This window comes from Pipra filicauda, unplaced genomic scaffold (assembly GCF_003945595.2).
Source record: "Pipra filicauda isolate LSUMZ 115617 unplaced genomic scaffold, ASM394559v2 scaffold131_size2509542_pilon, whole genome shotgun sequence".
NCBI lineage: Eukaryota > Metazoa > Chordata > Aves > Passeriformes > Pipridae > Pipra > Pipra filicauda.
Genome location: NW_024103785.1, coordinates 589,841 through 617,621, shown reverse-complemented (window position 1 = coordinate 617,621; position 27,781 = coordinate 589,841). Strand labels below are relative to the sequence as shown.

Here is a 27,781-nt window from a genome sequence, read left to right as displayed (position 1 = left end):
CAATATTGCTTTCAGGGCATACTCCACCTGTACAGAACAGGAGGAAAGGACCTCAGGTTCTTAGATCTCAACTTTTCAAGTGGGTTTCTGTATCTCCCAACTTAAATGGTCTTATTGATCAAAGCCACTTTTTTTTTTTTTTCCAGCTTAAAAAGCAAGAGGGCTGTCAAGTCTGTGTGATGTGCAGACAGGACTTTGGTCTCTCACAAAGCCTCTCTGATCATAGACAATCTCTGTAAGCCTAAGCAAGCAGGGATTTCCTTCACTTCAGTGAAAACCTTCAAGCTATTTAGATACTTTAGAAGCTCATGAGGAAAATCTGGATGTTTTCTTGCTACCTGAGTCTGAAAGAGAGGTACCATTTCTTCAGCTGATGCTCCCATCCTTTAGAGGTCAACTATATGAACGGTGTTGCTGATTTTCTCTTTCAATTAAGGTGTTCTGCAGGACTGCTATGACCTTAAGAATGAGAGAATTTCAACGCCTTCCAGTTGACTCTGTGTTATATAAGTTTACCCTTTATACACATTCAGATTTCCACTCAAGGCTCACCCATGTTGTGATATTCAACCAACCCAAACAGGTTTTGATTTTTGTTTGGGGTTTTCTGTTTGGGTTTTTTTATTATTATTATTATTTATTTATTCTTGAACCCCACTGTGAATGTTAATAGGGGCAATAAATATATCTCACTGTTACTACTATACTCTGAGGACCACCTTTTCATTCTATCTCCCTTAAAGGAGGGATATTTCTATATTTACCAGTGTAAGATGCAGTTAAAAATTGCAATAATAAGAATGCAATTTGAAAGCTAGTTTCAGTATATGTACATCTCTTCATATTGAATGAAAATTAAATAAGAAGTTATTGTATTTAATTATATAGCTCAATAATTATGTAAGCACTGTGTTAATAAGTACAATTATCTTTTTTGAGCTTTTCATATTAGCGAATGCTTGCAACAAATGAAACATAAAGGATAGTTACTGTAAACAGTAAGGAATGATATCTGTGAACATGAAAGTTCACTGCCACAATTTGCATGTTTAAATGAGATCAATTAGGTTAATGATGGATGAAAATAAGAAATCCATTATTTAAATGCAAAGTAATTCAAAAACTTGTAAGTCCATTTACTGCCAAACTTTCATCTTTCAAAGGGGATATCGAGTTCAAAGGGTTAATGTACAATCCTGACCTTTGCCATCTGGAGGTTTATATTCAAATATGGTTTACAAGTGAAATATAATCTAATATAATTTATTTCTTGGTAAAATCTTTTGTAGAAAATCCACAGTGGCTTGACTGTTCTGCACAGAAACTTTAAAATCTGTTTTGGGCAGATTATTCATATGCTTGTTGTCTGATTAAGAGAGGGCTCAAGAAGGTTTCAAAGGAAGTTTGGAGGGGAAGGTTTAATAATATTAAAAGTAGGACATTCAGGAAATAAAACATAAAATCCCATTTCAGAGGAATAAGCCTTCAGGCATGGAAAAGACACAACCCGTGGTAAAAGGACTGAAAAGACAGAGGGCATGGCTATGCTGGGAAATGGAGCACAGAGAGGTTGATATAATGTGAGTATATTAGATGATCTATGTTAGACATATATAGTGGAAAGTTGAATTTCAATTTATAGAAAAACTAGGAAACAAGTATTTAAATATACTCATCATAACTACTTTGTATCAGGTAGCACTAACAAGACAATAAAGATCGAATGGCAGTGGAGTGTCTGAGAAGTTCCACATCAAGCCCCAACTGGTGCAGGAATTTTTCAGGTACCTGACTCAGATCCATGAAGCTCCATGCTGCCTTCAAAAATATGGTTAAGATACCTAGCCTAGACTTGGTGTAATTTCAAATGAGATCTTTTTAGAAGGAGACTGAAAATTACAGAATCTGTAATAGTTCACACCCCATATTACCACTCTGGTCACCTTGACCCTAATGACAGATGGACAGAGCTGTTTCAGGCCTTCCTTGCAGAACATTTTCAGGGGCTGTGTATTTCCAAAACTAAAGACTGTCAAGCAGGTGAGACAGTTTGGAGGAAAACACGTAGAGATCGTTTGCAGAACCTTACAAGGAAGAGAAGCTTGACCTTCATGAGTGTGTAGTATATGTTTATAAGAAGCGAGTCAAATTTTCATGCCCTGATGCTACTGCTTAGTTATTTTTATGCAGACTAAACTTTCATAGTGTCCACTATCTGATATGAATGTCAGAGAAAGGCTCGAAGGGGTATTTGGGAATGCTGAGCATCCAGAGCTCTTATTTACTCCTTCAACAGTTTTGGATGTGCTACAGTTCTTAAGTCATATTCAAGATAATTTAAGTCAGACATAACAGAACAGTGAAGGCCTTAAGCAAAAGAATCTGAGGATTTCAGGAGATGAAATTATATTGAAAGGTCTGTCTCTGTCTCAAAGTTAGGCATTTCTTTATAATGTCTGCGGTTTAGGCAGAAGGCTTTTCTTTGTCTTTTTTTTTTTTCTTTACTCCTCTTAGGTGACAAGGCAAACATGAGATAAAATATAAATAAGTCAGACAAAGCACAGTGTAGGGCAACAGAGATGTTAAATGGAACAGATTGTTTAGTCTGAATAAGTGGCGTGACAGAAATAATTAAACAAGATGTGAAAGTTGTAAAACTAAGCTTTGTCGCTTGCATTCACCGAGGAAAACAGAATTGATTTACCAAAGAAAATATTATTTCTACCATATCATTCATGTTTGCATGGGACTTAATGGATAATTAAGAGACCAATGACCCATTCTTCCAGAGCATGTAAAGGGGAGTAGCTGTTGTCTGGTGCTATGTTCCTGAGGGGGCACACATTTAGAACTGTGGAGACAGTGCCCCTCTGTCTACCACTTAATTCAGCAGGGTCTAATGATGTGTCCAACACTGTGCTCACATTTATCTCTGCCTCTTTTAAGATCAAGCACAAAGTAGGTGAGAATGATCAATGGACACATTACGTGACAGAGGAAGGGTAAGGTTACAACACATTTGAAAGGGAGTGGAGAGGAATGTGGAGCTTTGATAGTGAACCTCCATCTTCTCTTTCACCCTCCCAAAACCCCAAGCCACACATTTTACTTACTTTTGTGTTTTTTTTTACTATCACATTTTACTTACTTTTTTTTGTTTTAATACTTGTGGTGAAGGAGACTGGAATGACCGACAGGTGAGATGTCGAAACAAGTACCGTGAATATTTTTAAAAGAGTACCAGATAATCAGTGTTCACAGAATTAGTAACCTAAATGGTTTCCTGCAAGATTGGTGCTTGAGTTCAGGCACTCGTGTGTTATGAGTGTCAGGAGGGAATATTTCACTGATCAATCTTTCTATTCCCCCGCACTGGCATCTGCCTTGTTGTTTTGCATCCAGGAGAGTGTTTTTTAGGTCCTCTGGTACAAACTGTTATCACTTTTTATTTCAACGAACAAAGTTTTAAAATAAATTAAACCAGATGAAATTAAGGATGACATAATAGTCATCAAAGAATCTCGGAAAACAAAGGGACCATATGCTGTTTCTGAACCTGCTTGACTGTAAAGCAGTTTTTAAATATATACACAATACTGAGTTTTTCTGTCATCCATTTAAGTAATGTGTTACTCCTTCTATTCTGAAGCAGAACATCAAACTTACTCTATCTCTCAGGGTACTTTGATGAAGTTTGCCAATGCAGACTTGCTTCACAAGCAAGTCTTTTGCTTATTTAAACCAAGAGGGCACAGGCAGAAGCCGTGCTACTTGTCATTTACAAAGTAAGCTGAATTTTGGGGAGTGCTGACTCACAGCTGTAGGATGCATACAGCTGGTAAGTGTAAAAGCTATTAAAAATGGTGAGCACTTCCACAGAGCTGATTAGAGTACTCCTCTCTCTTCTTCCAGATCTCATTTGGTATATCCAATCTGATGTTTCTTTTTCTGCATATTAGAGTGTTTTGTCCTTGGAATTTACTTTTAAAGTCTTTTTTTTTTTTCCTTCAGGAGCATGTGGCATATGTTTCTAAGTCTGCTTACTTAGCTTTTTAGAAATATGAATAAAATTATGTAGGAATACAGAATTTTGAAGGAGTTTTGTAATTGCTATCCATATATGAAAATTATGATCTTCTCGTGGTTTCTGAAGAAAAAAATAAGTACCAATGTCCTATGCTTACTCCAGTGCTAATTAATTTAGAAAGTAGATATATCATCATTTTCAGAGATATCTGCTTATTTTATCTTTGCATCTGGAAATGATGGAAAGGTTCCAAGGAAATAAGAGTGAGAAAAACCACGATGAAAAATGTAGAAGGCTCTGACATAAATAAATTTTACAAATATTCACTTTGAAAAAAAAAAAAAAAACCAGACAAAAATGGGTAGAAAATAAATGAATTAGTCTCTCAGGAAATACTTTTAAAATCTTATCATCTGGCAGTCATTCATTACCAGGTAGCAATAATCTTTTATTATCAGACTGTTAGAGTTTTATAACATTTTTTAAAATGATAGCACCAGAACTGTTGTTGTTCACTGCCACAATAAAATATCTGAGAAATTTATGGAAGCTTTTCAATATTCAGAAGGTTTGTGGTCATAAAATAAAACTATGAAGTAAAGACATGCTGTTGGTAGCTCATAATTTAGCTAAACCTGTAAGAAGAAAAATGTGTTGTAACAAATCAGTTATAGTAATTTAGACTCTGGTACAAAGAGGAAATGGTGGTTAGTGTGAAAAAAAAAAAAGATTAAACAACAAGGTAAATAAATTAATTTAAATAAATCTGAGTATTATAGATCCAGGCAGGAGATGCTGCTGTACAAGGTTAAATAATTATGTCAGATCTCAGAGTAGTCTAGGAAAATCAGTGGACAATGGTAGGAATGTGGGGCTTAATATTTTCCTTTTGGTGAGACACGAAAATTTTGAATTTTCCTGGGCAATGGCAATTGCTGGCTACATAGACAGCATGAAACAATAACCCTCAGTGACAGAAAGGTAGCTGTTTGTCTTTGGAGGTAATATGTGCTATTATGATCTATTGCTCTTGGGGCTCTTGTTAGAAATAATGCAGCAGGTGATGGCAAGAGAAGAGCGCAGTGAGCCTGTCCAACCAACCAAAGCAGAATTTCATATATTGCAACAAAGCAAAACCTGCTTGCTGAGAAGATGAGAATCCTCCTGTTATTCCTAGAAATCCCAACAAAATTTCCTCTAAGGAGAAAGAGAAATCTAATTCCAGTGCCTTTGTCCAATAGTCTGGCAACCATAACATGATTGTTGTATTATAGGTAGGACCTATGTATTTTATTTGGGCTGCCTGGAGCTCATCTGAGTGGTTTCCAAACTGGCAGGTAGTTAATAAGACCTGTGTTGCTTAGGGTCCATGAAAGTAAAACCTGGCATCCATGGGAAGCTCACTGATCACAGTGGGAAGAACTGCTCTGTCACACGAGCAGAGCTCTTTTCCTGGATGGATCCACTGGCATATTTCATACTTTGGATCCAATGCTCAATGAGGTTATTAAAACAAAGCCTTTTCTCAGTAGCACTGCTTTCAAGGCTTTTGAAGTCATTGTACGTGGAAGAAAATTTCTAGTGACACAAAAGGGAATTAAAAACATCTAGTCATCGTCCTGAAAGATTAAATGAGAAAGCAGTATCAATGCTCTTAGGAGGAGGAATTTTAAGTGACATTTGTAGCATATCCTGATGTTTTCTAAGCACTTGCATCCTCTGACAAACACAGCAAGTGCTCTATTTGCCCCTCCCTGTGTCTTTCCTGTGTCTTTCTTATTACTGGTAACATAATTTGCACTCAAACAATAAGTCCAGCAAGGATGGCAGGTTTCATTACAACAAACTCAGCTTCCTGCTGCAGCTGGAGAGATGTTCATAGCATAAACTACAGGGAGAGAATCACCTTCAAAGGAAAAACACGTCAGAATCAAAGTATTCTGGTGGAGGCCTGGGGTCAAATGATGTTAATGAGATGTTTTCAATTATTTAGAACACAATTAAGGACGGGATTGTGTTTGCCCTGGGTTTGAAATAGGCACCTGACAATTTGTCTGCAGGGAAACTAATCAGATAGGAGGGCCTTGTTTTGGGGGTTTGACATGTTTGGTGTAGTACATTGTGCAGAGGTGTATGGTTTTGTTCACAACAGGCTAGAATTTCACCAGCTGTGCCTCCTTTTCCTGCTACCATTTTCACAAGGGTTAGACCTTCTGGTAGTAGTTTGAACTTGGAAGACTAAGTAGGGAATTGTAGGGGGAGGGGGGGGGAAGAAAGTACAGAATCCCTCATGTTTTAAGAAAGAGAGATTTAGACAGCATATATCACACTAACGTGTGCCATGCATAGAGGAAAGAACCTGACCAATGGATTCTTATTTTTGAAACCCAAAGGCTCATAAACCAAACTAATTCAAGAGTTTAATCTTTCTCTATACACCTTGTATATATTGAACCTTATATGTTACTGTCACTAAGTGGGACATCTTTTTCTGTGCCAGGTCTTTTGATATCCTACAGACCAGAAAAAAATGCATTCTCTGATGTAGGAAAAACAGTGGAAGCCAAGAGAAATGTGATTTCTGCCTGACACCGTCACCCACTTCCTCAAAATTGTGTGAACCAACCTACCCAAAACTAAAAGTTGAGACCAATACTACTTCATGTACTGATTGTTACTTAAACAGTAAATGACTTTATTTTAATATTTATTTTTTAACTGCTTTGATCATGACAAAGCCATGGTAGCCATGTACAAAGAGAAGATCCAAACATTTGGCAAAATCACTGTGCAGCATGCAAACCCATAAATGGATAATACTACAGGAGATTTTAATTGGAAAGTTATAGAACCCACATCTTCTGTGTTGCCATTTTACTTTGAGAAGCGGGAGTTACAGACTACATACAATAAACACATTTAAAAACCAAAAGACTTGAAGGGGCACTGCACTTCTTATGAAATAATAATGTGGAAATATAAATACCCTAGCTGAATATATATTTGTTACCACTTTGAGCAAGGTCTTCTTAAATATGGGTTGGTGTTAGTAAAATATCTAATATCTGCTTCTAGCACTGTGGTTATATTTAGTGATTTTATTAAAAAAAAAAGTTTAAACATTAAAAATGTTCCCATCTTTGACAAGTAAGGATACTCTGAGGCTATAACCTCAAAGGCCTTTGAAAACAAATTTCAGTAAGTGTTTTACATGTAAAACCCAAGAGTGGATGTACCAATTACACCTGATGCTAAGCATTGACACATTCCTAGGAAATGTGTGGGGAATATTAAATTTTTATGAGTTTTTCTTTTTTGTGGATATCATAATTGGCTTTAGAAACCTTTTTCTACGTGTAAGATGAAGGGTATATTCCATGTTATGTTGGCACTGAATGTAAATAGGGAAAATTTGAACAGGACTGAGTTACTTGTAGAATTCTAATTCATTATGTGGATTGGGTTAAGAATGTCCTAATACCTGGGTTTTTTATAGTGTGTCAGAAGATCCTACTTTTTCCAAACTAGGACATAGGGAAAAAAAAAGCTTTTTCAGATTCAAAGGAAAATCTTAATTCAAAATCTGACTGGAAGAGAGGCCTTAGAATACCTGATAGAGCTTTGCTATTGCATGGCAGGTCAGCACACAAGCCCTTGCACTCTTTGAATCAGACCAAACCCTGAATGCACAAACTCTGAAGGGTTGAATGTTCTAATCTCTGAATTACTGTAAAATAAGTATTTTGCTGGGTCTGAACTGCTCAGTGTCATTACTTCAGTACTCAGTGGAGTAAGTAACCTCTTTTTCTCATAAATTCTCATAAATTAGAGCATGGGCTCTAATAACTAATCTTGGTGGACTGATTACCATTTCCCATAAAAATCAAATTGCCTGTAAGTGAGGGAGTGTAGAAATGGCTTCCTAAGACTTGGGATTAGAGAGGGCCTCTAATATGTAGAGTGCTGAAGTACAGGACCCTTCTTCAGGGATTAATAACACTATCTCTGTAAATGAAAAAAAAAGAAGGTGTCCTTGTTCTGTTCTGCTTTCTGGAACTTTAGCCACATTGGAAGATATTTGGGGTGCTGAGTTCAAATTTCATAGTAAGGTATTGCATTTATTTCTTAAAAAAAACCCCTGTAATTCAGCAGAAAACTTGAAAATTGGGAGCCCTGACCTGGATCCCTAGACCTGATACAATAATCCTTTGGAAGTTTCTGCAGAGGAGAACCTCTAAGATTTCTATTAATCCTCCTTAGCCAATGAAGACTAAGCTTTGAACAACATATTTACCCTTTAACAAAAAGTGCAGAGAAGTCGAGTGGCAAGTAGTTTCTATTACAGCTAAACAAATATATATCTCAAAATTATCTGGACAAAAGACTGATGCATGTATCTTTGGATAGGGGCATTTCCAGGACTCTTTGAATTATAATGACTGTGAGATCAGAAATATTTCTTCTCTTGAACAGTCTACTACTTCCAATAGTAATTTCTCAAAAGTCTCCATGAAATGTATGTACTCCACCCACCCTATCATCTGCCCAGGAAAAGGGTGGTCTTATTTTATGTTTCTAGGATTGTAATTACATTAACTGAAGACAGTTGCATTAGGGAGGGATTATTTGATTAAAAAAGGCATGATGCTATGATGACATCATCATAATGTTGCCCCTTTGTCTCATAAAATGGTTTTTCTTCTAGGTACTGGTAATTCCTACACACCTTTTGCTGATTAATGTCCTAGGATGCATAAGGGTTATACTTTGATTTAGTTAGCCAGCCAGCTCCATGGAAAGGTATCCACAGAAGCTCTGGTAATCCAGCATGCTGAGGACTGGCAGGACAAAGGACTTCTAAAGATAAATAAGAAAAATAAGCCAAATTACTTTTTTACTATCTTATTACTAAGAAGAAGCTATTAGAGATTAATTTTCTGATTCTGTTGGTGACCTGTTTTATGATCGTAAGCAAATTTGTTTATTTTAAGAATTCAGTTTTCCATTTTTACCCTGTGGTTGTCGAGGGTTTACACGTACAGTATAACATAACTTATCATGTGGGAATCTTCCAGCAACTTTCATTCGATTACTTTATATAAGGAAATTTATGTGAAGAAATGTATATGAAGAAATTTAATCCTGCATATAACCTTATAAAGCCTTGGTGATAAAATATAAATACATACTGAAATCTTTTTTTACTTCAAGCAAAGTAAAAACAGTCAGTGCATTTTGAAAACAGAGACATAAACCTTTAAGCACTGAAGATCTGATTAACAGCAAAGGTCTAGTGACTGATAAGAACGGCCTTTATTTTGAAATAACTTCAAAGAGATTAAATTAATCAGTAAAGCAGTTCCACAAGGTGTGAACATTGCCATTAGTTATTGCTAAAAGTACAACAAAAATCATGTATTAAAGTGTTTAACTTCTTCATGTATCAGATAACATTCATTATCAGTGTAAACTGGCATCAATTTTCCACGTGCATTTGCCGATTTTGTGTGTTGCTGAAGGTGATATAGCCTGATCAAAAATAGATAAATCTTCCCAAACTTTTGAAATGGTTTCCCTGCTCTTGTGCAGTGAGATGTACCCAAATCCTAGAAAGATGGATGAAGTAGGATCACTCAGTGGAATTTTTGCCTTTGGATAGATATTTTACACCCCCAACTCCATGCCATAGCTCTTATCTGTAGCAACTCCTAAGCTGGCATTTCCAGAAAGAAAAAGGCAGATTCTGTGCACACAGAGTGTAGAAGATGTCTTTTTGTGTGTGTAGAGGCGTGTTTGAGTCTCCATTCCAGTTGCCAATCCATTGCAGCTCACAAGTACCTCATTACTCAAGCTAAAGGCTGGAGGGCCAAACAGCTCTCACTGTTGGAGACACATGTAAAAAAAAAGTCAATGGGATTTACCATGAAGGCTTGTTATATTGCATTCATAGACTACTGTGGGGTTTTTTACAGAATTGGATTTTCCCGGAACTTATTCTTTTTGGAATATTTATCTCCTCCGTAATGTCCTTAGAACTCAGGATAATGACATATTTGTAGGTATTGTAAAAAAAACTGTGGTCACCAGTCCCTTGTTTGTAAGAATTCTGCTTTGAATACTGATCTACAATACTTTATTACCGTGAAATTACTGGGCCAAATCCTCAAAGAAGATGCAAATTATTAAAATTTGGGTTAGTTTAACTAATGTAAATCGATATACTTTTACTAACTATAGAGGAGGGGCAGCAAGAGATCTGACCCACAATAAAACCCTTGACTCTATTCCTTTTGTTTTGGTTGTAAAAGTAGAGGTTTTTTTAGACATACCTACATTACTTATAATAAGCTGATGAGAAAACTGAAAATAAATCAACTTCTTACTCTATTACAGTTCTTGATTTTCTTTCTTTAAGCTGTTTTCTAGTGTTGTTGATGTTTGCTGGAGATCTGGTGATGCTCCAGTTGTTATGATTAATACTTGTAACTGTGACAGGTTAAAGCTCAGAGTATTGATAGAGTACATTTATACTTTTCAAATTCTACTAAAATGAACAGTCCTAGCAGGAGGTAGTATTTTTCATGTTCTGGAAAAATACCAGTCAGCAGGGGTTTATCATCTCTGTTAAAACAACATATTTAGGTTAGTTTTGATTTAATTATTCTAAAGATTTCTTCTCATTTAAAATATTTATGTTAATGTGAAAGTAGAGGACAAGTTTATATTAAAAGTTTTCCCCTTTTAAGCGTGTACTTTAATTCTGGAGAGAAATCAAGCATGGCATGAAAATAAAACGGAAACAGTAACACTGAGAATAAAACATTCAAAATAGGATATCTAGCTTTTGAAAAAAAGCCATTAATAAAATGCAAAAGTTGTCAATTGTTAGCTTCCCTGAAAACTATATATTGAATTAAACCTTGTGTTTCCTGTTTTAGAGAAACAAGTAGTTACTCTTTAAGTCAATTAGTAAGGAAAACCTCTAGGGAATATATATTCCTACACTACTTTGTTGTTCATTAGAGAGAGAATGAAATATAAATATAAATATAACCTTTCTTAGTCTCTGTTAGCAAGCTCTGTTTAGAAGTGCAAGGAGAACACAGAGCTGTCTGGCCTATTAAAGTAGAAATGGGAACTTCAAGATGGGGGAAACAGCACTGCATTGATCCATGCAAATGAAAGCTTAATTGTCTGAAGTCCCCTCTTTTTTTTCATGTGGGTCATTTACAGTATTGCATAAAATGCTGATAATTTCTTAAATATTTAAGGCAGTAGTTGTAGCTCGATGGGCCTTTATTTTCTTTCTTCACCTGTGGCTGTCATGATTATTTCCGTCAAAGTTTATCTCTTTTTCATATTTCTCTGGAAACCTCTTTATCTCGTTGCATTAGTTGTCTCCCTCCCTCAGTTAAATTCTTCGTGTATTCCTCTCTGATACTAATTTGCTCCTCTGGTTCAATGCATAGTCAAGAGAGTAATTTATTCATCTTCAACAGCACCACTGAAATCACAGAAGTACTTGATGCCCTGATTTATTAAGGCACTTGAGGTCAGTGCCTTAAGCATGTGCTAAAAATGAAGCGAATGCCAGCATGACCTCCAAAGGATTAGTCACCTGCATAATGGCTTGCAGGGTCCTTAAAAATATGAACTTGGGGAACAGATTTGCTACTGGTGTTAAGGTTAGTGCAGCTGTACTGGCAAGCTAAATGATGCTGACAATACTTTCAGTGGAACTATAACGAGTCGACACTACCCTTTTTTTTGTCTTATGCCATGTATCAACATGCCAAAAAAATAAAAATCAGAAGTTGGAAAATTTTTTTTCATCGTTTTAATTGTTTAATTGTTCATATGCCACTTAGTGCTCAGCAGGACTATTGGCATCTCAGTAAAGAACTATATTGTTACAGCATATCTTTTTTTTTTTTGTGCCATTTGATTTTTGTGGAGTCATTTTGTCACGCTCCTTCACATTTGCTTAATAACAGGACATCTGTCATGTCACTACTAATGAAAACAGCGGTTGCAAATTGGATGAGACAAAACTTAGATACCCTAGATTTGCAGGTTAAAGTGTTTTGTATTAGGAAAATATGGATAAAAAAAAAGAATTTGTGGAAATTCGGAAACTGGGAATTTTTCTCACTTTTTTTTACTTCTTCCTAAGGAAAAAAATGTGTTATATAGAGATGTTCCTTTCTTTTTGATCTTTTTTGTTCTTTATAATAGGTGTCCCTTAAACTCCTGTGTTGACTATGAGAGTATATCCTTTCAAGCCAGCTGGCAAAATTTTTTAAAAGTCAAATATCTACCTCAATCGCTTTATTCTACATGAATTCACCGTAGCTTTATTATGTATCTTTTTGCAATTAAAACTATAAAACCAATCCCATCCTATAGAACAGATTGCAGACTTTTCTCTGGCGCTTTATGCAGATTTTTGAAACACTCTCTTTGCAAATTCTATTTAAAAAATGTTCTGGTTTAGTGGCAGCATTATTGCATTTCAGAAATAATATCCTGTAAAATGTCTGTAACAAGGTATTTTATCTGAAAGCCCATTGTAGCTTTCTTATTATGAGTTTCAAGCTTCTGCAACAATAAGAGGGTTCTTATTCAAATGTATACTACTGCATTCATTCCTCTAATAGCAGCATTCCATCATATCAACCTGAAAATAGACAAACAATTGCACAGAGTACTTGTTATTCATCCTCAATATATTTTATTTCGTTGTTAGATATCAGACTTTGGAATAGTCATATGGAGTATTTGCATTAAACACAGGAATAAAAAAGTTATTTCCTCTGAGTATACATATGCTTTCTGTCTGTGTTTCCTAGGGATATAAAAAGTTACTGGTTTAGTCACACTGGTCATTTTTATTACCTTCCTGAAGACAATGGAAATTGCACAAGGCTCCATATGAAACTGTCTCCGAGTGTAAATTAAATCTATGGTTTAGTCTGTTGTAAATAGAGAAGAATGTACTCTTAGATAATAAATATTTTTTGTGTATATCAACAAGTTGTCTATTTTTTTCTTCCTAGATACACCTTTAGTTAAAATCATTTCTTCCAATTCATGGCCTGAAGAAGGACAAACTATAATTTTGACTTGTGAATCCAAAGGAAAACCAGTGTAAGTGATTTAAAAAGTAATATTTTTTTTGTTATTTTACTTATTCTGCTGTGACTGCAATCCTCAACTGCAGAAATCTTCTGGTTTTGTCTCATCCTGGGGTGTAAAGTAATCTCTGGTATAGAAAACCCCTTGAAGCCTGTCTTCATTAAGTGTCTATAGAGGATTGGTCTTTTACTTTGTCATCTATTTGAGTTTTTTAGGAAGAATTCCAGCTGTGAGATACTTTTTTTTTTTTTTTCTGGTCAGGTATATCAACCTGAAAGGAATGCAGGCTTAATCAGTCACTCTTTACATCATTGAACTGATGATAGAAGAGAAAATATCTCATGAAAATCTTCCTGCATCAGCTGGCCTCAGAGAAAATATATTAAACTTGCTGGATGCTTTGGCTGTCATTTACAGGGGAATTTGAAGTTTAATGATATGTGCAAGTTGACCACCTGTTTCTGCCAGAATTTGGAAAGATGTAGCCTGCTTTAAGAATATAAATTGTTTTACTTGAAAATTAACATCTCTGCCATAAATATCTTCAAAGACAGATCTTCAAAGACTAGCCCTTGTACAGAATCTACTATTTAAATAGACCTCACTCTTGAAAACTGTGTCTTCTCAGAAGAGCTGTTATATAGTTACTCATAAATTTGCATAAATAATTTAATTGCTTAATATTAAGTTAATATGCACCAAGTTTCTTAAATATTGACCTTCTGCTCAAAAGATCAATATATAGTGGGGTGATGATGCACAGCTTTAGAAAGGTCTTGAAAATGGTAATGCAGTAGTACTTTGGGTCTAGAAAAGGTGCAAATTGCATGACAAAAATCATGTCACTTATGGCTGAATTTCTCCCTGGTGTAAATTTAGTGACTTTATGAAATTGCTTTACATAGGAGCTTGAAGTCAGATTTAGGTCAAATCAAGCATTTAAGCCCAAAATTTCTGCTTTGAAAAGCTCTTCTGAGTTCTGTCTGGCATCATTTGAACTCCACAGGTACATTTCTTTTTTTATATTGTATGCCTGCATCATTTTAAAGCAACTCCTCCATCTAGATCTTGACTGGGCTGAGCAACTCAGCATCTAGATCAGGCTTCTACCCTGCTCGAGACCAAAACACTGGTTTAGTCTTACATGATTAGTCCAGTGAGTCTTAAATGATGCTCAATGTAATCGGTTTTCTGCTTACCTGTGCAGTTTTGATGTAGTATGTGTTTCTGAGATGGACACTTCTGCAGGTAACACAAAAATCAGTTGTGAAACATCTACTGCTTTTATGAGAAGCTTGAAGGAGAAGGAATTATCCATTTACCTAATACACTTTGAGCATTCCCCTAGGTAACACAAGGCACAGAGTCTGCTTCCCCAGTATTTTGAAAATCAGCAGAAGATGTGCAAGTGCTTAATTTTAGGAAAGAGGTCAGCTCTGATTGCCCTGAGGGCACTGTTGGCTAGGTGATACTTAGGATTTTTCCTGTCTCAGTGTTTTCCTCTTGACTTAACAGGGGACAACTACATGAAAGTCCTCTCTTTATAGACTTCAGGCATTCTAGCCCCAGGTGTTTGATTTTCACTATTCATCTAGCACTCCCCGTAGGGAAAAAGATTAGAAGTAAGGCAGTCATTGTGTATTTTTATATTTTTAATTACCTGTTGTTTGTTGTTGGGAGGGGCAGTTTGGCCCTTGAAACTCGGAGTCTGTTTAAATAATGAAGTGTGAAGGCTATGGGTTCATTTCTTCTTTCTGTTCTTTTTTTTAGTTTTGTGAGACAGACAGATAGATTCAACCTGTATGTAATTGGTATGTTGGGAGGAAGGAGAAATGTGTGTATAATAGCAACTGGGGGTTCTAGTCCTCCAGTGAAATCATCTGAGTGTTGCAACAAGTAGGCATGATGCTTTTCAGTTTCAGAGTGTGAGGAATCATTTCAACTGTCTTCAAACAGCTGCACAGTAGAAATTTACATTTGAGCAGCTCTTTTTGTCCTTCCCTTTGCATTCAGTGGAGAGATTTAGGCACTGTTATGACATGGCTGTTCTGCTGTACACTAGACAATTGCAGAAGAGCCAGACTGAGCCAGACCTCTGCTACTTCCTTTCCACTGAATACATGGAGTTTAGACACTTAATTCGGTCAGAGATCTGTATGTTGGAATACCAAAAGTAGATGTCTAAATGGAGACTTATCGAATTTCATATCTGTGTTTAATTTTGGCAAGATGCATCTTGCCTTTTGTCTACAGCTTATAATGACATTTTCATAATTCATTCACTACTTCCCATGGGCAGTCAGGTGTTCAGCCACCTCCAGGAAAGCAGGGCTCTGTCACACACAATGGTGACTTGGGAAAACACTGTCATCCCAAATGCCCCCCACTTTCTCCTTCTTCCCCAGCTTTATATACTGAGCATTAATGTCATATGGTCTGGGATATCCCTCTGGTCAGTTGTGCTCCCCCAGCCCGTTCACTGTTAGGGTGGGGTGAGAGGCAGAAAAGGCCTTGGCTCTGTGCAAGCCCTGCTCAGCAGTAAGGAAAACATCCCTGCATTATCAGCACTGTTTTCAGCACAAATCTAAAACACAGCCCCATACTAGGTAATATGAAGAAAACTATCCCAGCCAACCCCTGCATACTCTGTTAATAAAAGAGATAATTAATATTCTCAGGTAGTAGATTCTCTTGCAGACCTCTCTATTTGTTAATCATTTCTGAAAGCAATAAAAAAGCTGTTTTTCCTTGACATACACACATAATATTATAGGTATACTCTATACCACTAGGAGGCTCTTGTTAAAACATAGTAATTAAGATGGAGCTTCAATTGAGATGTTTACTGATTTATTAATTTTTTAAAAGTAAAACTCTTTTGTATCCTTAATGGATTCAAATGCAAACCTCACATGTGGTTTTGAAAGGGCAGCCAAATAAAAACTTCACATCAGAGAATTATCAAGGCAGGGCACCTGTGTGTGGCAGCCTTTGGGGCACAAATATTTTGCCAATAAATGCACCTCTAATTGTCCCTGCCACAGGAACTGCCAACATCAGCTGCTCTGTATTGCTTCATTAGGTCATTCTTTCAGGGAGCAGAGCCAGTAATAAATAGGCATCCTCCTGGGAGCAGCTTGCAGTCGCTTAGCATGAGAAACAGTAATGTCATATTCCCAACCTGCACTATGATTACCTTGTGGCTCGTAGAGAGAGAGAAATTGCAGAGCTCCACAGAGCCCAAAAATGTCAGTGTCACAAGGTAAGTGATGAACTCTGGGCTTCATGAGGAGCTCAGAGCCAGCCACGGTCCTTCACAGCCATTTGCCCACCATGGGTTAATTTCTGTAGAGTGTCAACTTTGTCACAGTTGCAACAGTCTCTCTGGTTTCCTGTAGGCAGCAGTGAATCATACCAGTAAATGAACACTTACTTATAGGTGCATTTCTCTTGTATCCCAGAGCAATTTTCCCAGGCTTCAAAATGACATTTGAGATGAAAACAGATAAAGAATGAAGCCAGGTAGTGGCTGTGGTGACATTGATGATACTGATAGCTGCTGCAGAGTAATTCTTTCCCAAAAGGGAAAAGCAGAATGAGGCTAAAACTAGAACATACACACCCCATCTTACAGCTCATCACCAAGCTCCTCCTTGCAGGGATTCTGCTCCTCAAACCATGTATATCACAGTTACACCAGTACTGTGGGTTTCCAATCTACAACACAGTCCTGAGGAAAAGCGCTCCCTAATTTACTGTCCTGTAGCAGGAAATGGGAAGGAAGATTTGCTCAGGCCAACACCTCTGGGTAATCAACTGTACACTGCATCTCCTGCTGAAACAGCATCTTCCAGAGATACAGCAGAAAGACAAAGAACAACTGTTTACTGTGTGTTAGAACTGGAGAACTAGGGCCCTGCTGAGGTTTCATGATTTAGGGTGTAAGATTTCGCTTGACCATGACTTCAGACAAGAGAAAAAATGTCCTCAGACACTTGTGTGGCACCGACTGTCACAATGTGTGAGATGAGCTGGAATTATCCCAGACTCTGAGGTTCCTGATTGCTATGAATGGGTTCGTGTCACCTCACATTTGTGGTCTTGGTGCAGATACCAATGTTGGAACAGGGAATTTGAGAGTGGGCTAAGGGGGAGAAGTTGGGGGGATGGGGTGGAGAGAAAGATGGAAATGTGAGCGGGCCATTCTGAGTGATTCAGTGAGGCAACATGAGAGGGTGTAAGAAAGGATGCATGAATTCTGTAACTGGTGTTTTATCTCTCTGCTCATTACTGTGAGGGTGAGAATAGCTCTGACTCTGGTCATCGTCCAGTGCTTATTTCTGTTAGGGGAATTACTTCAAGGCAGGAGCTGAAAATTACCTTCTTTTGGGTAAGCACTGTAGAAGTGTGATGATACCAATAAAAGGAGCAGGTCAGGTTTTCCTGCCTGTTCTGTGATGGTTTTGCAGAGGCAGGCCATGTGGGCAGCTAATAAAGTGTAGCAGATCCTCACAGATTCTGTCCCAGTTCCCTTTGGAGTGTGTGTTGTAGATGAGATGGGCTGCCTGAGAGCTGCTGAGGAGGTCACTGAGGAGGCTTTGCCCCTTGGGCCTCTGATGGGACATGTGTCATGACACCACTCCCACCTGGTGGGATGGCACAGTGACCACAGCATTGAGTCAGAATGCAGTGGTGGGACGGGAAGGGAAGGAGACTTCTTCATCATCCATTGCCTTCCAAAAGACCTGCCTCTTGCTTCCATATACAGCTCTGGCTGCTTATTGACTCTAGGATCTAGCATCAAAGCTTGAGTATTCCCCAAAGACATCGTTACACTTATGGATATACACTTCTGGGTTTGCTGATGTTCTGTTCCAATCATGTGGCACTTAGGGCACCAGTTCTGAGCAACAGTAGAAGGCTGGAATTTGGAATACTATGTGCATAAAGACACGATATTTTCAATTAAAATTTTCTGTTGGTGCAAAGGAATAAAGGAAATATATTCATCAGTTTAGCACAGATAAATTTAACTTACTATAAAACATACCTTATTATCTGTAATATTTTAATGGAACATGAGATATAGCATTTGTGAGGATTCTTGTCTAATTGGTTTATGCCCAGTTTGTAGACCAAATTTAAGAGTTTTCTTTTGGAAAAATTCCCACAGCTACCTTAGTCTTGCCTTTTGCAAGACTCGGTTGATAGTTTCTCAGCCTTATTGACAATTTTGATAATATTGATGTCCAGGTTTGGGTTTTTTCGTTGGTTGGTTGGTTTTTTTGTCAAATCATAGGTAGAAACATATTTAGCCTTTTTTCTACATAACTTAGGTCAAGACACCCTGTAATTGGTATCAATATTCAATATAATTCCGTTTTAGGACATACTATTGTATACTTTCAAACCAAATTGAAGCTAATTCATTACCTTTTCAATCCTTAGTGCTATTTTGTCTTTTCCAATGTTTTTGGCTGGATCCCTGGACAGTTGTCAGTCTATAGCATTTTAGTAAATGAGCTTGCCTAATATGTCCATAGAGTATCAGTGGCTCTTCTTAATTTAATCTTTTTTTTAGCATAATATAGATTTACATAGGCTTTGTTTATTTTCCAAAGAAAGAAATGTAATTAAACTTCAGAAATCATAGACATCCCTTTTATGCAATGTCTGTACTTTTCTGAAGTCCTATTGCCTGACAATATTTTGAGTATTTTAAAATAAACATCAGATAGCTGTAAAAAAAATAAAAAGTAAAGAACGAAATGATCATTTACAGCCATCTGCACTTACAAAATATTTTAAAAACCAATGTCTTCTTATTGAAATCTGTAACTTCTGTACACTGTTATGTCTTAACAATATAGCCTTGTTGACTCAAAACTGCCCCAAAAGTAAACTCAAAACTGTCCCATAGTGAAAGAAAGGTTCAGTATTTTATATTCTTAGTCAGTACTGTCATCAAGGCATGCATGAAATATGTGAGTTTTTTTAAGTCAGTGTCATTTCAGCAGTAAGGACGTCAAAATATAATGGAATAATTAGGGCACAGGAAACAGAGAGTTAGCTGTCTCCTGTGTGCTTTAGAGAAATGTCTTTCCATTCCATGCAGTTCAGGGGAATCATAGTACACTTGGTTGACTAATGTAAAGCGAATATTTGGCCTTTTTTGAAATAAATAGGGAAGATTTTTATTTCAGAAAACTCACATAGGTATTCTTCATTAGAATAACATTATTCATAAGGTCACGAAAAAGTTATAGAGAAAAGCACAATCAGTAATAGACACTAATATTCTATGTACCCAGTAGTATAAAAATATAGACAACTAAGCATTTTAATATCAGAAAAATTGGTCACTTTTAATAATGAGGGTGCACCAAATAATCAAGCTTGTGCTATAAAGTTTTTGTAAATTATGTGTATGGTATTTTCACAGAACGTTCTGTCTTTTCTAGTATCTGTTTAAAGAAGGCTCCCTTGAGTGAGAGAAACATTTTGAAAAGGCTGCTGGAAAAAACTACTAATGACAACAGAGAAATACTCACCACCATCCTGTCAGTGACCCCAGAGCGTGGCTGTGTCATTTGAGAGGGACCTGACAGGGCTCCAGGTGAACCAGAGAAAACTTAGGGAAGTTAACTAGTATTCAGTCACCTGAAAGCAGTGGAGGATGGACTCGAACTGGCTCTAGTTTAGCCTGCTGTCAGCCAGGACTCCCAGGTTCTTCTCACCTCAGGTGTTGGATTTTTCATCTGTGCTTGCTGAATTTCCCTGCCTCCCATGAAGGAACCGTTGGCCTGTTCCTCCAGTCTGTGGAAGTCCCTCTGAATAGTGTCCTTCCCTCACAGGTATTCACTTTTCTTCCCCATAGTATCTGAGAAGTTAGCAAATGCTAAGCAAATAAATACTAAGCAAATACTAAGCAAAAAAAAAAAAAAAAAAAAAGATTATTTTTGTAACACCTGTGGATGATTAGGTTATTCAGTTGCCTCGAATTTACAGCTGGGAACTGAAGCAGAAAAGAACCCTAAGTTCCAAGCTGACAAATAGGTCACATATATTTTGTGTCTAACACTGAACACAGTTCCCATTTTTCCGAGAGTATTTGGAGTGACATAACATCACCCTCAGAAGATAGCTGGTTTGATGAGAACAGTGAGTTCTTAGCATGTCTGCAAACCTATGCTCAAGAGTGAAATCAGAACCTCGGGGAGAAAATTGTGGAAACCCACTTGGCATTCAGCTGTTAACATTTTGGTGTATAGGTAGTTTGCCATACTGCTTTAAAACTACCTCATAATGGCAGGTTTAGATTTTGAGTCATTAGTCTGACGGCCAATTTTTGTCTGGGTACGATTTTTTCTGTCCTGCCTTGACATGATACACTTCCCAGCTTCTCTGGCAGGTGAGATGGAGGTTTTGTAGGAAATGATCTTGTTTTCTACATAAATTTAATTCACTGCAGAATATTATCTGCATTGTGCCGTGAGCACCTAGCAGCCTAGAAAGAAATGCTGGTATCAACTCCGCCTATATGAATTATCATAATGAATCTGCAAAAGCATGCATGTTCCTGTGTTTATAAATCACCGTGCAGAATGAATCCACAGCCCAAGCTGGATGCTCAGGCAGTATCAATAAATATTAATGATTTGGAAAATTGGATGAATTTGCCCATATCCAGGATGAAATACTACTCTAGCAAAATATGAATGTGGTATCAAAGTATTTCTCTCCTAAGCTTCAGATGCTCGTAGAAATCCTGAATTATAGGAGTCTTTTTCCAGGTTTCTCTGGAAAGGACCACCTAGAGCTATAATCAAGCAGGTGAAAAAGAATTAAGGGAAGCTAGGTACTGGAGTTCCACTGTTTTATATTTTGATCAAGACAATCTTTGTCTTAGCAGAAAGGTAGATGGTTTTGAACAAAACTGCTGTGCATTTGAGAAACTGGGAGTCTCCCTTGTGTCCTTTGCCTTGATCCCAGAACTAGCATTAACTGAAGTTTCTTCCTTTGTCTATTTTATGCTTTCTTAAACACTGAGTTTACATTTAAGTTTCCAGGGGCACATGACACACATGTCAGCTTTGGGCAAGATTCTGTAAATATATGCTTGAATAAAAGCCTACGTATATAGGAATAAGTATTGTATTTGTGGGTATAGACTTGGACAAAGGTAAGGAACCCTCCTTACAGTTCCCAGCCCTGCGTTCCTTATCACTGGAGAACAGCTCTCAGCATAGCTCAGGCTCTTCTGTTCATGTCTTTTGTCTTGCTCTCTGTCCATTCCGAGTTGTCTTGCTTTGAATTTGTCTTGTTCAGCAGTTAGATACAGCCTGTCTCCTACAAATGCAGTAGATATCTCTGTGTTGTCTGTCTTTTCACCCTTGTTCTAGTTTCTTGAAATGTTTCTCCTTTGTCTTTTTTTTTTTTTTTTAAACGCTGCCTTTTCATCTTTGTATCTTTATCCTATTTAGGCCGTCTGTATATTTTTTGCTGTTTGGAGAAGTGTGAGCTTCCACTTCTCCAAGAAGAACTTATTCTGTTTGAGTAGGTAATTGTTAACTCCAAACTAACCTACTGTTAATTTGTTCTGATGAGATATGTTCCATATTGGCTGATGTTAATCACTCTGAGTCCCGTGGTTATTGTCAATCACAGGGAAATGTCTTATTGTCAGCCAGACTTGTGGGTTAAGCACCTACATTCTCCACCCACATAGGCAGCAGTGTATATATAAAGAAAGCTTTATTGGTATCAAACACTACAATTCAAGCTCTTTCAGTCTGGAAGGCAAACAAAAAATATCGTGTGCAACATAACACTGATCACGTAGTGAGTGACAGAAGTTTTGTGGGTTGGAATATACATAACTGTTAACAACAGTGCACCTTTTCAGCATCCAAATCGTATGTCCAGCTTAGTTATAAAATAACTCTAGCTAATGGTCACTGATGCCAGCCCAAATCTCTGTTGAAGTCAAACTTGGCAACATTTGCCAGTACTTTGCCATCGTTGCTGCAATTACTTTCTTTGGATAGTTGACCAGTTTTTTAAATTATTTTTGTTTTGGAGGAGTTCATGCTAATGAGATCTCCTGCCTTGATTTAGCATGCATCTGTTACGTGCTATGTTTACTGAGTGCTCATTTTCAGTACAATGCTCTAAGATCTTATGAAGAGCATCACATTGTAGAAAAAAATCTGCCTGGTGAAACTGTGCAGATAGATAGTTTGTCTTTCCAAGAAAAAAACAATTATTTTAAAGGATAATGTAAATATTCTTGTAACCTTCTACACCAATTTTTCATTGACATTACGCCTTCATTGTAAAATTATGCCATGATATGGTAGATGATATATTAAAAAGTGAGTAACATTTTTGCTGAGATACAGGTTGTATGTTTAATAGATTAAATTTAGTTTGTGTTAAACATCCTGTCCGTCTTGGGGGTTGTATCTTCTTTTCAGAGCTCAGACCTTCCACAGGTTTTTTTTTCCCAGAATTTTGCAGGGAGTAGGGAAATCGGTGTTATAAAAAGTGTGACACAAAAAGAAACAGGTGGGAGCATTAGTACCTGTCTGAAAATTACACTTTACAATAAAGCCTCCTGCAGTGCTTAAGAACTTCCCCTTTAGTGTTCTGTAAAATAATCACATTGCCTAATAGGCTCAATTCAGTAATTGCTTTTCCTCTTTTTTAAGTGTCCCTTTTCTGCAGTGTTTACCCATAAAAGTGCAGAAAGTACAGTGTGAAAAACAACTACAAGCAGCACTTTTAGTGCTCCTTAAATCCATTTTGCATGTGTATGCCTTTTGAAATAATTCTTTTCCTCGCTCTCAGGTAGAAACACATTCTAAAATAAAAAGGCCCAGGAAATAGAATAATAAATAAAATTGAAATACAGCATTGGTAATTCTAATTGAGTACTAGACTAGAAGTTAAAACATGAGAAAAAAAGTTTTGGGAGAAGATAAGATGCCCAATCTTTTAGATATTTCAGTTTCTGTAGGCAAGTAATTAGCTACACTTACACACAAAATTATAGAGGTCTTGAATCAACCATAAGCAATAGAGCACAAAAAGACACATAAGTATTGCTCCTTCAGTGCAAGTCATGCTCATCACACTTACTCTGCTTCACAACTCCAGAATATGTATAGCAGATGTTATCTGAAACACCCAGTGTCATGGGGAGCACCAGCTCATGAAATATTTGCATTTTTGCCCCACATTTATAGCAACACAGTACCCCAAAAACATGTACGTGCTGTAAGCTGGCAGGGTAAAACACCAAACTTTTAAAGGAGCTTAACACTGTTCTTTGGTGAGCACAACCTCGAATGGAGGAGACAAGATAAGTGAGACTGTGGTTCTGACAGGCATAGCAGGAAAGAGTTAAGAACGCTAATAAATTAACACACTTTATTATTAGTGTGAATTACAGATTATTCATTGTTTGGTTTAGGTAGTCTGACCTCCTATTGCAAGGAAGATCTCGGGGATTTCTCAGACCTGAGTCTGGCTGCTTAAAACAAGATTTCCAGATTCAAGGCTTACTATTTAAAGCACCACAGTAAACTTTTTCCAAGACTTATTTGTTTATTTAAGACGTAGGAAAGACAGAGTCTGTGATTTGTAGCCTTGCACAGGAGAGCAAAAGCAGTGGACTGGCAGGATGCAGAACCACATGGAGCAGAGAACAGCCAAGAAACTGCTGTAGCTGATTGCCTGATGTGCCCCTCATTTATGAACTTGCTATAAGCAGGCTGAGCAGCCATGTCAGGGCTCTGAATGGTGGGTAACCCAGTCAGGGAATGATTGAACTGGGAGACAGGGGTGAATTTACTGTTTTTTTGGCTAGTGGGGCACTGAATAAAGAATTTCATCACAGCTGTGTGTGCTGAGCTGCATGCATACCTGTTTCTGTGTGTTATGCAGCAGAGGTTTCAGGGAACAGTTTTCTACAAGGGAAGAACGTCACAAGCCATTCATTATCAAAATAATACAAAAAAAGATGAGAGTGTTTAGTTTTTATATGCTGGGAAACAGAAAAAAAAACTTGTCTATCACTTAGTACAGGACCCTGTGTCTTTTTCCTGTGCATCTCTTTCCATGCTTCAGGGGAGTTGCCACATGCCCATCTGGGGTGAGTTGACCATGTCCACCCAACCACTCTCACACAGCCCCCCTCAGCAGGACGTGGATGAGGTGAGGATAGGGAGGTCACTCACCAGCTAATGTCAGAGGCAAAACAGCCTCTGTGAGGGGAAAATGTAATTTATGTCCGGTTAAAATGGAGTTGGATGGTAAGGAACAAAAACCAAAAACACCTTTCCCCCCCAGCCCACCCCTTTCTCCCAGGCTCCAGGGAATGGGTGCTATGTCTGTACATATGTGCTTTGTCGTTGTTTTGGTTTAGAAACAGGGCATTGGTCACTTTTAAGGTGAAATTGTAATGGTTTCAGCAAGGGTTAAGAAGAGCTGATGGGGTAGACTGTGGTATCCTCGTGGTGGGAGCAGGAGAACCAGCCGTGGCTGCTCAGGGCACAGACCTGGGCCAGCTGACGGGGTGCAGGGGGGGTGTGGGTGTCTGGGGGGGATGGCATGAGGGAAACACAACAGTGTTTCTACTCACTATTGCTTTTTAATGATGATTTTTGCTTGGGATTTTTTTTTTTTTTTACTTTCTATTGCTCTCAAATATCCCTAACCTGCCTTCTTACCTCACGCACGTGGTTTCTGGAATGCTACAAAGGGAGTCAGTTGGTTTGCTGGGAGTGACAGTCTGAGGGACCTCTCAGTACCATCTCCGTTCAACTCGTTCTTAAAAATGTATTTACTTGCCTTTTGCACCTAGAGGGAAAAAAAACCAAAGCCTGGGCAATTATATGGTAATCAACATCAAAAAGGGGAACTACATAAGGGCGAAGAATCTTGTTAAAAAGAAGCTATAAGGGGCAACTAAGAGAATTAAATCTTTCCAGGCAGCCTGAGGACTATGTTAGAAAAATAAAAAAGAAAAAAAAGAGTTCAGAACCACAGGGTCAATACACATCACCAAGCAAAAACACTTGAGAAGGAGAAGTTGGTGAGGCTAAACAGAAGAGAAATCAAAGTAATAAAAAAAAAAGGCGAAGCTATAATTTGAAAAGCTGAAGTTTTTTCCCAAAGGAAAGAGAAAATTCTTAGATTTTGGCAGATTAAATATAAAAAAGCAGTAAGCCAAACCACCAAAAGGGGGGGGGAAGTGTTTAAGCAGCAACTAACAAAGAAACTTAAAAGTAGTTAATTTTTTCTGAAATTTATCAGGAAGTTTGCCAGACATTTTTAAGGTCAACCAAGGATCAAGTTTTAAGGGAAAGCCAGAAGAATTTGCTACATTCATATTTACTGTGGTAGAGGAAACGGAGTATGTTATTGGTAACATACCAATTGATGATTCCCTTTTTTTCTGAGGTTCTCACCAGCAAGATTTACTTAAATGGACTGTGGAGAAGTAAGAAGTCAGCAGGACCAAAAGGTTTCACCCAGGCAGTCAAAGGGAATTCAAGGATGAGATTGATGAATTATGAACAGTGACAGGAAACTTAATGCCAACCACCTTGCCAGCTCAGGTCAACGAGGCTTCAGGAGAGATCCCAGAATGTGCATTTCTGTAGAACTGACATCTGAGCTTCACAAATACTAAAAAAATATAAAAAGGACATCTGAATAATACCAAAGTCTTTGGGGAGAAATCCCTTTGGCAGAGGGAAAAGCCTGTTTTATAAACATTGGAGTTCCTTGAAGGGCACAGAAAATATGCCTTGTGGTGGCTTATTTGGTCTAGAAGGGAAACATTAAAAATATTTCAAAAACTGTAAATGGCACAGAGATAGTTGTTAAGGATTGCTGGCTTATTCTCTCTTCAAGTAGAAATGTTATGGTTAAGTTAAACCAGTATGAATCAGGTGTTTGCAAAGTAAGGACATAATTTTTCATAAACTGGCTGGTAAACTTCAGAAATTTGTTGTCAATGGACATGGCAGATGGTAAAAACTCTCAATAATTCAAGGAAAAACTGTGTAAGTTCATGAGAAGGCAAGTCCTTAAGGTTTACAGAATATTTTTAAACTGTGCTTGGTGTCAGAAGTGCCTGAGATCTGTGCTTGGGCTCTCCCCTGGGCATTTGCTTATCCCTGGTGTTGGAGATAAGGCACTGGGGGAGCTGAGCTTTTTGTCTGATTCAGTGCAGCTGTTCCTGTGCTGCTAAGCCTTGAACATAGGCTGTTGTGGCTTGCTAGACTGGATGCTAATGGAGCTGGATCCCATAGAGAGCTTGAAGATATCTCCTTTACAGTGCTAAAATTATTACCATGAAGGTACTAATGAATAATTTTCTGTGTGAGAGAAGTTTGCGCGAACCAAAGCACTCCCCTCTGTCTGGAGATAATGACACGTTTGGGAAAAGAAAAGCAAACTCCTGTAAGTAAATAATGTTTGTCTCTTTTCCCCTTTATTGTATTACTGTTTCATAAGTTATTTTTAGATGCAAAAGGAATTGACACAAACCGTGGTGTAGGACTTAGCTCTGCAACACAAATAATCGTGAGTTCCCAGTGTATTGTTATTAAGATAGCATTATATTATCTGGAAAGCATAAAGCATTTTATTATTCATCGTGGTTTAATACAGTGCACTTCAACATCAGCTTTTTTTGACACTGGTGGAAAAAAAAATACCTGAGGTACAAAAGTTTTATGGTATATTTTCATTCCTTTGGTGCTCCTACAAGCTGTTATAAATAGCAACAAACACTTGGTTACTTCCTGAGAAGAGCCCACTATTCAACTGAAGACCTCAGAAATGTTGTTGTTATTGCTAGTTATTAATAGTATCTTCTTTTGTGAAAAGAGGATATTTTGCTACGTCTCCCAAACTTCATGATGTTCTTTGAAAGTCAAGAAGTGCATACCTTGCTTAATGAGGGTTGGTACTAAAGACTTTGTATAATCCTTGCTTGTCATTCAAGTTGCAGCACTGGTACTTTTATCAGCTCTCCGTGTGTTGTCACTGCACCTCAAGTGCAGGAAGGAATTTTAGTTTAATGAGGCTTCTCCTTGGCTGTGTCTTACATCAGCAGCAAATGATTTCAAACAAGTAGTATTTGGACAAGCAAGTAACTGTGAATGAGATTTTCAACTGTTTACTTAATGGAAGAAGCGGAAATGAATCAGCCACTCTTCATTTTCCTCTTTGATTCTCATGCCAGCAAGCGTTTGACCTGAACTCAAAAAATGCAGCTGGTGTTTCTTAGATGGGATTTCTCAGCTTATTATACCAAAGTTTCTTAGGAATGTTGGGACACAGCTCTTAGCAAAAACGGTGCAAGCTAGGCTTGTGAGTATCCATCCATGTGTCAGCCTGAAATATCTAAGCAGTCTAAAATCCTGGCTTGTCAAAGGGGAAAAGAAACTTCCTAATAATATTTCCTCATCGATACCTTGATATACACTTCAGGCCTCAACTGGCAGTGGGGATATGACCAGCAGACAAAATACTGATTAAGGAAAAAGAGGAAAAGGAGCTGAAAATGTGGTGTGACAGTAGTTACCTTCTGCTTCCTCGTTT

At 37.6% G+C, this 27,781-nt stretch overlaps 1 protein-coding gene across 3 annotated transcripts in view; it reads left to right on the top strand.

Annotated features, from left to right (window-relative positions):
- CADM2 (cell adhesion molecule 2) overlaps positions 1–27,781 on the top strand; it is a 609,199-nt gene that overhangs the window by 502,312 nt on the left and 79,106 nt on the right. For all 3 annotated transcript variants that reach the window (XM_039378206.1, XM_039378204.1, XM_039378205.1), the window contains one exon: positions 13,084–13,174. In XM_039378206.1, the coding sequence (XP_039234140.1) occupies positions 13,084–13,174 (91 nt within the window). The remainder of the gene's footprint in view (positions 1–13,083; positions 13,175–27,781) is intronic.